The sequence below is a fragment of the Stegodyphus dumicola genome, chromosome 10 (genome assembly GCF_044657685.1).
Source record: "Stegodyphus dumicola isolate Sdum_Otavi_A_Nest chromosome 10, ASM4465768v1".
In the NCBI taxonomy this organism is placed as follows: Eukaryota; Metazoa; Arthropoda; class Arachnida; order Araneae; family Eresidae; genus Stegodyphus; species Stegodyphus dumicola.
This window is the reverse complement of record NC_140777.1, coordinates 147,446,026-147,459,357: the sequence shown is the minus strand read 5'-3', so window position 1 is coordinate 147,459,357 and position 13,332 is coordinate 147,446,026. Positions and strand designations below refer to the sequence as shown.

The window sequence follows — 13,332 nt, the reverse complement described above, 5'->3', positions numbered from 1 at the left end:
GACTTAATTCTTTTTCTGAATCATTCCTTTTTTTCTTAACTCTCTTTGTCACACTTTATTACCATTTTTATTGTTTCATGCTACAATTTTATATCATATGAGGTGATCTTCAATTTTTTCTTTTGCATTTATGTGTCATCATGTTATGTATGATTCGACGAAAATTCATTAAATTATAAGTCATAGTCTCTGAGAAATCCATGAATTTATGCATGTAAACATAATTTTGGACATGAGTGTATTTTATCGACTGCCTTTTACTCTCAGGATCAAAATAAAACAGTCAAGTTTCATCAAGGCAAGTTTATACCTTTAGGAAAGCATTCTGGACAATCCCAAGAAAAAATCTGCAGGTCTTTCATTCACGTTCTTCCTGATTTGTATCATGGAACTTGCCAAAAGCCATAGATCTCAACCAGCTCTGATTTTTTCCTGTATCACAGTTTTCGTATTAGCCTTAAATCAGATCTTTTTGCCACATAGCTGTGTGCTTTAGATCTCTCTCTAGGCAGCAGCTATTTTGGATGAATTCATTGATGACTGATGCGTTTTTATCGTTTCTTACTTGACTGTGGCTGATCCTGAATGTTTCAATCACCAAATCAGAAACCTCTGAAGCTAATGACACACATTAATTCTATTCATTGCTTTATCCTTATAAACTGGCAATAGCTTATTGTTAATCGACACTGCTGATTTATCCCAGGATTCGTAAAGGAATTCGATTGGCATAGTAAGATATCACGTAGTTCATTTACAATGGCTTACTTGCAATAAATGGAAATAAAAATTATCTGTAGGTTAGATGTTAAAGGACAAATGTTTCCGTCCATAATATTTAATTTACCTAATGTTTACCATTACCGAGCAACAATGTTTAGAGTACGTTAGTTTTTGCGCAAATTTTGTACATGATTCTGAAAATGCAGTGAAATCTGTGTCTGTGTTTCCGAATGTAATTTGTTTTTGAAGAGCGTTCGTCATCCGAAATGTTTATAAACCGAAACAATTTTTCCCATAGGAATTAATGTCAAATAAATTAATCCGTTCCTGAATCACAGATGAATACTTGTCTAAATTTTACTATAGTGCTTCGTGTACAGATTCATGACACACAAAAAACAATTATTAAGCCTAAGAGCAGAAAACGACAAATACAATATTAAACAATAAAGCAGATGGTAACGGATAATTTAAATTTACCGTATCTATATGAAGTAGAGTGGCGGCCTAAGTAGATAGTGACAAGGAAAAGATCATAGTTTCTGAATGAAAAATCTCCTTCTATAATAGCATTAGATAACTGTCTTTCTAATGCATCATCTTCTATCTTTTCTTTATGTTAACGCCACTCGAGTATGCTTAAGACTCGCTGGGTGTCTGTTTCACTCAAAATTTTATTTCTTGTTGTTTACAGTTTTAAACATTTCTAAAGTGAGACGTGGCTTTGTAATTGAAAATGATTCCTGTGCAGCTACTGCTATAACAGGATAATATCGTTATGTGAAATTTTCACCTTACCTCATTTTACACTATAAGGTATTTCTCCCACCTTCTTGGCATGCCTTTGTGGTGTGTGATCTCCACACTGGACAGATATCCAGAAGTCCGTGGTTTCGAATCCCGGTGAAGGCGGAAGCTAATTTTTCATTTCTCCGGCCTCCAAAAAAATACCAAAATGCCTCTACAGTGGCGCCCGAACTAAAAAGATTCTGGATGATGATTCTCCTCACCCAGGATTTGTTTTTCAAATCGTGCCTGCTTCTAAAAATTACCTAATGTCTCTAAAACACAAAATTCGAGGATCAAAGATCTAGAATCATATTTTCTTTTTTCATCTTCCTCTGAAGATATTTCTCCCATAGTCACCTTTTGTTGCTTACTTACTTTTTGTTTTAACAGAATTAAATTTTCACTATGAACTCTTATTCTGCTGTTCACAAATAAAGTAATCGCGAAAAGACGGAATTGATGATGTAAGAACTTCATGCTATAAATTGGCCATTGTCAATAGACTAAAAGCACTGCCTATGTAAATAAACTAAATTTTAATACAATAGAATAAGAGTAAATATTATTTCTAGAATATAGAAGTATAAGAAGGTTTGGATCTACTGTGATGTAAAAAATATCCATAAAATATAAGAAAGCCTTTCTTAGACTATTTATTTTAATTAGATTATAATTTGTTTGCAATAAACGCCAAAACAGCGGGGAAAACTCAAACTAGAGATAATTTCTCTAAACGTGATAAATTAAGGTAAAAATATTTCTTAAAATATGAAAAATGCTTAAAACTGTAAGAAAAAAACTATTCACACACTTAAAAAGTTTCAACTTTATCGTGCAGATTTCTTTTGTACCATAGCAAAAACTAAATGCGTTAATTTAGTGTTTACTTTTGCCTGTTTTCTTTGACTTTTATCTGACAATGTGCACCAAAACAAATTAAATGTCAATTGATGTCAGCAGTCTCATTACAAAATTGTTCAGAAATAAAAATTCTCTACATGATATAGAAATTAGGGTTAAAAAAATCCGTATTATTGTGCAATATGTTGTTAAAAAATTTTATAAAATGGAAGTGTATAAAATAAACATTGTTCTGGAAGATCATAGAAGTTAAGCGAGAGAGACGGACAATTTATTTTGAAGAAATTAAGTTAGATGATCCTTTTGTAAGTTCTTCAACTGCATCAGAATTTCGAGAAATTTCCAGAAAGAAAGTTCTTTCTAGAATAATTAGAAATTTCTTAAATAGAAAATCTGGATATTATACTCAAGTAGACACACGAAAATCATTCATAAGTAAAGCTGTAGAAAGAAGCAGGAGAGATGAAAAATAAGCAATGCTCTCGCCGAAACTCGAACCACGGACTCTCGAATAGGCGCCGAGTGTGCTGGCCACTACACCACGCTCAGAAGGTGGGAGTAATACCTTATATACTCCCCCTTTTAAAAGACGACTGGGATTAGGGAACCCAATCGCCAAATCCTTGGTGGTGAAGAATCATCATTCAGCATCTTTTTTAGTTGGTGCGCGACTGTAGAGACATTACGACTTTTTTGAAGGAGGAGACATGAAATATGAGCAATGCCTTCGCCAGAACTCGAACCACGGACCTCTCGATTACGCGCCAAGTGTGCTGGCCATTACACCACCAAGGCATGTTAAGATGGCGGGAGAAATACCTTATAAAGATAGCTGAGAGAAGAGACTAGAATTTGCAAAAGAATCGATTAGCAAACCTGAAGAATTTCAGCATCTAGTAACTTTTTCGGGTGAAAGTAAATGTATTGTTCACAATCAGATAAATAAAAATTAGTCTTAATGACAGCTGGCCAAAGCATGAAGAACATATACAGGCAACGGTAAATCACGACGGTCGAAATATAACGTTGTGGGGGTATATGGCTGTAAGTGGGGTTGGAAATAATTATTAGTTATTGTTACTATTTTGATTAAATACGATTATATGAACATTTCCGACACCAAATTGAAACAAAAAGCGCAAAAACTGGACCTTTCTGTAAATTTACACTTTTAACAAAACAATGATCCCAAACACAAAGCGCGAACTATGAAGGAGTGGTTACATTGCGATACACTACATACTCTAGAAACTTCCTCACAGTTACCAAACGAACAATCTAATACATTTGGAAAGGAATGAAAAGGAAACTTAAAAAGTGCCCAATATCAAATAAGCATGACTTTAAATATCATTTAATTTTAAGATGGGATTCTTAGTAGTTCAGTGCCTAAACGTCTTCAAACCGTCGCTAATGCAAAGTGATATTGCACTAATATTGAAATACTGTTACGAATTTTGTATACATGTAAATAAATTTAGTGATATTTTATGTAAATTGTAGTATATCCTGTATAATGTAACATGAATAATGTAAAATGTATAATTTAAAATGTATAATGTAAAATGAAAGGACTCAGGATGCGAAGCATTGTCAAAAGTAATGTTATAGAGGTAAGTCATTTAAAATTGAGGTAAATGGTTATGTTGCCAAATTAGTGAAACAGGGCCAAGCTGGTGATGGTTTTGGATTCGGCCGAGAAATTATCAAAAGTTGCCGAACTTAGCGACACATTCGACGACATTTTGTTTCGATCCATGGGTAACTGTAAATAGGCCGATCTCTGTGCAACTGCATCCGGCCCTCTGTAACTGTAACTATGTATGCCTTCCAAAACGTTTGCGAAATCGAAGGTATTGGAAATTTCTCGGTGGATAGAGGACACCTACGTATATAGGATCGAAGAGAGCATCAGTTTTCAGTTAAGTTCAGAGTTGAGTTCAAAGTTTAGCTCAGCGTATTGAGAGATCATTCTTGAAAGCTTTTTGTATTGCATTGTGTTCAACGTTCTTAGTAGTTTAAAGTGGTAGCTACTGATTGTGCTCGATCGTACCGAGAAGAGCATTAGTGTGAAAAGTTCCATTAGTGTTTAGAAAAATGAATTTCATCAAGCCGTCATCGTTTCTGTGTGTATTCATTCCATTACGAACCCATAAGCACGTAACAATACGTTTTCTTTAATTTAATATTATTATTATAATGCTATGTAATTAATAAAGTAATCCACTGATTTTTCACTCTATGCAAAGATAACTTATTTTTGTCTTTGGTAATTGTGTTAAGTACATGTTGAAGTATTTGTGGATGAGGATTTCAGTTCTTTAAATATGAATCACTGCATTTAAATCATAAATGCTTCATATAATTTCAAGTTATCTTCAGGCTACTACAAGTGTATAAATACACTGTTCTTTCACTTTACATTTCTACAAAATCCGCAGCCACCCAACTGATATAGTGGTTAATGTCGCAGGCTGCCATGCCGAATGGCCCAGTTTCAAATCCCTGAGAAGGAATGAGCGTTTGTAAATGAATAGCGTCCATTCGACAGGGGGACACTCTAAAGATTCGGCGAGTCGAAAATCCTCTGGAAAGGCTGGTGGTAGGGAAAGAGGTGTGAGAGGCCCTCGGACCCGTCCGCCCCAGGTGCTCTCCATCAAAATTGGGGGCGAAATTGAGCTAAATCGTACTGTCACCAGTAAGGTGCTTAAGGCTATTGCCAATAACTAGCTTACCTTTCCCCCTTGCCACGAGGAATTTCTTGGGCTTGGGCTGACTGTAGATCAGACAAGTGAACATTAGTCAACAACAACAACAAAGAAAATCAGCAAGTTTACTAATCCATCTTAGGTACTATTTATTATTGCATTTAAGCTTTTCCGCTGAAAATTCTTAAAAACATAATTAAATTCTTAAGAGAAATGTTGCTTTGAAAAACAGTAGACACAACATTTTAGGACAGGCAGAAATTTTATGTCTGTTTCAAAGACAACATCTCGGAAAATGGCTTTTATATAGATATCTTTTGTATAAAATTTTAAGTTGAATAGTAACTGTCATTTCCTCACTTTAGGTAATTTCACTTGTCTCAAGGTCACCTTCACACTGAAGAGGCGCTTGGGCTACTACATGTTTCATACATATATCCCAACATGTCTTATTGTCATCATGTCTTGGGTGTCCTTCTGGATAAGGCCTGATGCTGTTCCCGCTCGTGTAACTCTAGGAGTTACAAGTCTGCTGACGCTATCGACTCAACATGCGAAGAGCCTCGCCTCCCTCCCACCTGTATCTTATATCAAGGCTATCGATATTTTTATGGCCTCGTGTACAGTGTTTGTATTCTTGTCTCTTATGGAATACGCCTTAGTCAATGTAATTCTTGAAGAATCTGCGGCCATGAGTCTCAAGCAAAAGATATCGAGGAGAAATATGGAAGAAAATTTAATGGAACGTGAAGAACTGGTGAGTGATGCCATTGTTTCATTTGCATTTAATTTTAGAAATTGTCGTAATGAATAGTTTGTAATAGTTTAATAATAAACAATTATAAATATGCTATGAAGGCAACAAGAATCAACGTAATTTTCAAATTTTCGCAGGACTAGTTTCGAAAGTTTGAACCGAACTGCAGGACTTAAAATGACAAAGGAGACATTTAAGCTCACACGTTAACAGATAGAAATTTCGAGAAATCTCCATTAAGGAACTTGTATGTTAAAGTTCTTGGAATTTCTGATGTCTTGTTAAAATCACGTGAGGCCAGGCTTCTTCTTCGTCATTTTAACTGCTTCTCCTGAAGAACATTTAATTCAAACCTTCCAAACTTGTAGTGTAAATTTTGAAAATTACACTAAATCTTGTTGACGTAGTGTCTGTAATAATTGTTATTCGGTGTGCTATTTTAACCTATTTTAGTTTCCATACCACGATGTGTTTCTGATAAATTATTTTAGATAAGATTTCTGCGAAAATCTACAATTTGTTTTATCGGAATTTGCAATTTAATGCTTTCTTCCGGAACAGCCGAATCTATTGTTTATTTAGACAGATCATTACAGAGAATATTTCCCAGGGTGAACGACAGGAGGTGAAATATATTACATCCGTGAGAAAGGAGGGACACACAAACAGCCAAATTTAAGTGGTATTCGATGCCACACTTTAGACTTCGGACTAAGAGTAACTAAACACTAGACGATCATGGTACGTCTTTAGACTTTAAAGAAAGACTAAGAATTTCTGATGGAAAACGTTTTAGAAGCTTTTTTCTAAACTCAGTGAAAGGCATTTTTACGATACTTGTGTTATTAGCATACAATATAAATATTGAAATGCAAAACGTATATTTACTCCCGACTGCAAAACTGCAAAACGTATATTTACTCCCAATTGTCCTGATATTATGTAATACTTGAATGAAATTACTTTTGTATCTCATTTTCTTATTAGTTATTCTTCGTTCCGTGAAATAGTTGATTTCAGTTTTTTTAGTAGTATAAATAAGCTACAAAAAATATACGAAAGTTAATTGTAAAATATTTAACTAGGTGAACATATTCTTTATATAAATATTATAACAGGTTATTCGAATGCAAACTATGTGAGGGCTATTTCAACCTAAGGGAAGAGTTTTCTTCGTAAAGGACATTCTAAGGGAAACTGGCTTGTATTCCCTTTACATATGAGTAAAACCAAGCATAGAAACCAAACATGCAGACAACTTGTTCCCCTCAGTTCGCCCTAGTCGATAAATATTTGTATTCAGTGGTTGTAATCACTCGACCACAGTTAGGGCATGATATATTATATAACATCGAATTCTGCTAGGTATTAGCACTCAAATGATTATGCCGTTCTTAAGTAAGTATTAAATATTGGTATAAATATAGGGTGCGGCAGCGTTCATAGTAGGATATTAAAAGCACACCATAAGCCATTACCTGTAATTTATTTATTACCTCTTATGTCAATTAATAGTTAAAGGTATACCATTTACTAATGTGTAAGTCATTGTCCATTGCGTGGATTACTTTTTGAACATGATGCCCCCTCTGCACAGCATATTCATCTAGGTGCCGTTGGAAGCTTGCCATAACTCGGCGTAACGTATTCCCTGGGACGTTGCCGACGGCAGTTCGGATGCGATCCTCCAACTCAGGAATGGTGGCACAACGCGTTCGGGAAACTTCTTGCTTCAGGTTCCCCCAAAGTCGGCACATAAAAGATCAGGTGAGCGAGGCGGCTAGGAAATGTCACCAAAACGGAAAATTACTCTACCTGGAAATGCCTGTCGCAATGGTCCGTCTATCTGGAACTTTCCCATAACGTCCCAAATTGAAATGTTCCCGAAATAGACGCTGGGTAGCAATAACAGAGTAGTTATTCTTGAAATAACTTTCAACAGCAAAGGCATGATGCTGTGCAATCCAACGATCCATATCACTGTCACACTTGAAATGGCAGCTCATTAGTACACGAATGCGACACGAGTTGGCGCGCATTCATGCAGTACGTCATTGAGCTACGCAAGTCAAATTACGCTATGAACGCTGCCACACTCTCTATTATATGCTGTTCTTAAATTTTTTAAATCTTAATTGGAATGCTATCTATTACTTTTAGTTACAGTGAAATAATTTTTCAAATTTTTGTTCTGTAATTAGGCTTGTTTCTGTTATGTTGAATGGTAACTAATAAAATATTTAATTTTAAAACTTATAGCAAATATTTTTGAGTATTTCACCAGATTTATTTTATTTTCGTCATTTTTTTCCACAGAGTGACGCACACATTGTGATTATGGATTTAAAATCAAATTCCGTTTCGTCTAAAGTTCGCTGTCATCAAACATGGGCCTCTAGAATTGACCAGATTTCAAGGATAATGTTTCCTTTTAGCTTTTTTGTACTCTCTGCTGTCTATTGGATATACTATCTTCTTTGTATTTAACATAATCACGTAATCTAAAAAAAAATAGAAAGAAAGAAGATTTATAAGTTTATTGTAACTGTTTAAATTTACATGCTGTGTAATCCTCTTTCTTCAAGTATATATTAACTTCGAGAATCTTATTGGTTTAACATTTCTTCAATTATCATGCGTATTTCTGATATGCTGAAGTAATCCGTTGCAGTGCTACTATTAGAGCTTTCAAATTAGCAGCATTCACATAGCTGGTCAATATCTAAAAATCATCAGAGAAAAAGTTATGAGAAGTTATGGTGAATTAATTATAGCAAAGCATACAACGACTATCTGCCTTAGGATGAATGTCTTCGTGGAGGATTTCCTAAAGGAGACTAGGGCATATTTTCTTCATACATGGGGAAAACGTGCGTGCAGCGCGTTCATCAGGTGTAGCGGTGGTGTATTTAATTATGGCAAAGCACACTAGGGCTATCTGCCTAAGGAGAGGGATGCCTTCGTGGAGGACTTTCTAAGGTAAACTGGCTCGTATACACGTTACACATGAGGAAAACCACGAAAACAGCCATGCAGCCAGCCCGTTCGCGGGATTCGAACCTCGGACCGAACTACCAGTGTTCAGCGACTTTACCGCTCGGCCGCTGGTTGGCCGCGTTCATCAGGAACCGAACTTAAGACGAGCTAATTGTGCTCAACGGTGTTATCCATTCTATCATTAGTGGGCTCGAGCTTCATGGATTTTAAATTACTGATTTCAAATACGCCGTTGCTTTCTGTCTACGTCAAATTTTGTAGAAATGAATTTATTCAAACTCATTCTTTTATTATTTCAATAACAGTGAATGAATTCTGTGATTATTATTTGCAAGTAAATTATTTCAGTGATGAATAATAATAAGCCTCCACGGAACAGCTGCAAACACTAGATTCAAATTTTGAACGCCGTGGTGTTAAATATAGACTGAGCAATTGGTAATTAACATACATGCTTAAGTTCTATAAATGTTGGAGAATAATACATAAAAATTTGAAGAATCTGATTTCAAGATTTTATATCTCTGTTCTTCAGCTCGAATTTGAAGGACTAATATATGTATAATTTAATTTAAGCTGCTTTACTTTATATACATTTTTAACTGTGAAGAATATGTCAGCTCGTTTCTAAAGGGCATCATAAGTGTCATCAACAGAAAACAAAACTATTTCAAGCAATTAAAATAAATAAAACAAGATATTCAAGCACGTCTAGGACATTATTTTAATAATTAATTGAAAATATAGCTACTTAAATTAGTATTTTGGGAAAATGAATTTCTTCGCAATAATCAGTAATTTTAAATCTTAAGGCCTTTATGTCTTAATGCGCGGTCGATTCTAAGGTGCACCCCATTTTAGGGACATCTGTAAGAAAAGAATGGTGCCTTTAGATTTGAAAGAATATGGTTTATGTATAATACTATGAAAAACAGGTAGCATATCAGTTTTAAATAATGCAAATGAAATACAGGAAAGCAAATGTTCTCAAATTTGTGGATCATAGATCACCAGAATTTGAATGAAAAATGCAATGTAATGATAAATACTAAATGCTGTGGCTTTAAATAAAGAAAAGACGGTGAAACGCCTTGTAGTAAAATATATACAGAACAAGACAACTAATTATGGTTGTCTTGTTACAATACAGAAGAAGACAACCAAAAGTACTTTTCGAAACATGAAGTTTAACTTATAAAAGGGTAAGGAAGGACAAAAATAGTGCATAATTTTGCCATCAATTACGTTCCGCTTTACAAAAGTGTGAATTTAATATAATCTCTTTCTCTTTTAATAAGGTGTTATGTCAACAGTATTGATGTGTGCTTCTTCTCGTCTGAATCTAGAAATTACTTTCCAGTCAAGCAATACTATTCACACCTTTAAATTGGACACATCGAAAAGTCCCGCAGCAGACGGATGTGAAAAAAGCATAATAATGTTACCAAATGAAACATATAGGACTTTTTTTTTAGAAAATAGCGTCTTATATACTTCAATCTCTATTAACGTAAAAGGATACTTGGTCTTCTGCTGGGGCCTTGATGAGAGAAAATAGCGTTGGCGCAATTCATGCTTAAGAATGCGCGATTTATTGCCAAATGTTATGAACATGAAAACAAAACCTACGAAAACGAAAAATGAAATGGAAATTCAATCGTTATCCATGAAAACGAAATGATTACGGTTAACGATAAATCGGTGATTCATTCGAAATTTATACCATAAGGTTAGTTAATATATATAGGTATAATATAGTATATATTTATAGAGAGAGGGGAGGAATTTAATATAAATTTACATTTACTTTAGTTTTTAATACAAATTTGCCAAGATTTATTTAAAGTAACGTAATTTAAAAGAACTTATTTAATAGCTTATGTAAACATACTGGAAAATTCATTTTTTACACACTATTTCTAGTGACTACAATTCACTAATTGCTTCTAATAATGTCTCAAACATCAGCTATAACTTCTTTTTCGTTGATGGAAGACTGAAAATAGTAAGCATAATGAGTATTTCACAATCAAAAACCTCTATATTGACACATTCCAGTTACGAAAAACCTGCCCAGACCGTTAACCATTTGTTTCTCAGATATGCGCAGATCAGCAGCCGTCTGTTTGTCGCCGATGCAAAAATGCACCAAATCCGCTTTATTGCCAAGACCGCTACAGAACGCATGTACTGAAAAAAAAAAATTTTTTTTAATAAAATCTCAAAGCTTTCAGATTTTACATTACGCCCAAAGGGGCACTTTTGATAGTTTTGTGTACTACCTTTATTAAATATCATGTTCTTCGTACTCAAACCATAAAATTCAATTCAACAGTAATATCGCAAAATAATTTTAAAATGAACATATCTCTAGAATTTCGATTCTTTAGATTTTCTCGGGCGCTGAAGATAAATTTTTTTTTTTTTTCGTACAGTGTTGCCATTGCTCGCTTTGAAAGTAGTTGAGTTTGTTAATCGTTAAAATTCGTTAAAATCTTACAAAATATGAAATCGATAATAAAGCGAATTCCAAATTCCAGATCAGTGCTTCCAGATGCCCATATTCGATTCAGGATTACGTTAGTCAAAATTTTATGGCTCTAGGTACCGTTGTTTTATCACAATGCGAGAAACTTACATACATTTATGCAGGTTCTTCATAATTTAATTTCTTTAAATATAACACAGGGCGATAATATTTGGTGGCAACAATTTGAAAAGTGAAAAAGACATTTAATGCTTTCGATGCAAAATGCCAAAATGAAATTAATAACCGTTCTGGGCTAAAAAACATTTCAGGAGTCTCTTTTAGCGGGAAGTCCAACTTAACGCACAATTTATCCAGCTCATTGAGATCGCTCAGAAAAAACAGAAACAGATTAAATGCTTTACTCTGAAAAAGTTTAAATGCTTTACTGTACTGTATTTTTAAATTTTGATCTTGGAAAACCATACGAAGTTAAAACACTACCTGATATCTACAATATGTAAATAATGTATGAGTGCCAAACTAGGTAAAAATAATTTGTAGCAAAGATTCGGTTTATAAGATTTTAATTTTCCAATTTGTATCTTTGAAGTATTTCCCTGCATCTGTAGTTATCTATGTATTAGTACCAACCAACAAATCCTTGCAGATTATTTTGAGAATACTCAAATAGCATTGAATTTTTGCCTCTTTTCTTTTATTTCAAATTAAAAAAACTTGATTCATAAGAACAGTTTCTTAAATTATGTCAGGAAGTTGAGCTCACTTGTATCCATCGGCCTATCAGAGGTATGCTGATGGTCCGATTAGAACATTTAATTACCAGTTAGAAAAATGTCATTTTAGATTAGTTCAAAATTGTTTTTAGTTTAATGGATATGTTTATTATACAAATTAAAAGCATTTATAAGAGCGTCAGTTTTTTTAGCTCTGACTGTGTGATATTCTGATTCCAACCATAGGCAGCGCTTATCAATTTAACTACATTCTTGAATTGTGACTTGATTTTCCGATAATTTAATGGCATATCTGAAAAATATCCCTTTTTCCTGTCGAAACTCGTACTTCTTTCTGAAGTGTTATTACTAATGAATAAGGAATCACTGTAAATATGTAACAAAGAAACTGATGTTTAGCTTTATCATGATACTTATAAATATATCTCTAATACCTTGTTATGATATTTCATACTGTATATGAATATGTTTTGTAAGAAATAAAACAAATTTGACACCAGGTTATTTGTTCATATGATTATTACTATTATTACTATCTCAAATGATAGATTTCGCTTGTGGTTTTCAGTTCAATATCAGCACTCGCGCAGGTATTCTGGGCCTGGGCAGTAGTTGACAGACTGCTGACATTGAACTGAATGCTAACGGACTGCTGGACGATCAGTGGGGTTCATTAATCATTCCGAGAATGCTAATCAATATTAATCAACACGTAATTTCATCGATATATAACTAGTATAAGAACATGCATGTCTGACATATTAAACTGGAAAAAATAACTAATAGAATACTACCAATACAGCTACACATCAGTAAGAACACTAGTAACATGAGACTGTGTATCGGCATTATATCGGAAATTACAGCGTTGTTAAATCCGAACAGACTGAATGAATACTATTCAACAACATATTAGGAAAGAAAAAAGAAGAACTCAAAACAATATAAAAGAGTTAGATACAATGATATACGGTAGAATCATATTAGTTACGAATACGGAATCTAAAAGCAGGCTATTTGATATGAATATTATAAAATTGCACTGCAAACCCTATAGAAGAGAGACCCTTTTTGAAGCAGGAAACACGAAAAAATAGCTATGCTTGCTCCTGGATTTAAACTCATCTTCTGACTGGTAGCTGGACGTGCTACAGTTTACAAAACGGTAACACGATGTGGGGAAAGCAAAATTTCATAATATTTTTTCCCACTTAAAGAGTGCCTGGAGAAGGAGGAGACCCAGTAGCCAAATCCAGGTAATAACGAGTTATC

General features: G+C 34.1%; 1 protein-coding gene across 1 annotated transcript in view; it reads left to right on the top strand.

Moving 5' to 3' along the window:
- The window catches only part of LOC118190625 (glycine receptor subunit alpha-2-like), a 100,320-nt gene extending 87,761 nt beyond the window's left edge, over positions 1 to 12,559 (top strand). Inside the window, exons 8-9 of the mRNA XM_035361374.2 lie at positions 5,447 to 5,838; positions 8,155 to 12,559. Coding sequence (XP_035217265.1) covers positions 5,447 to 5,838; positions 8,155 to 8,325 — 563 coding nt within the window. The 3' untranslated portion in view covers positions 8,326 to 12,559. The remainder of the gene's footprint in view (positions 1 to 5,446; positions 5,839 to 8,154) is intronic.
- Positions 12,560 to 13,332: the final 773 nt, after the last annotated feature.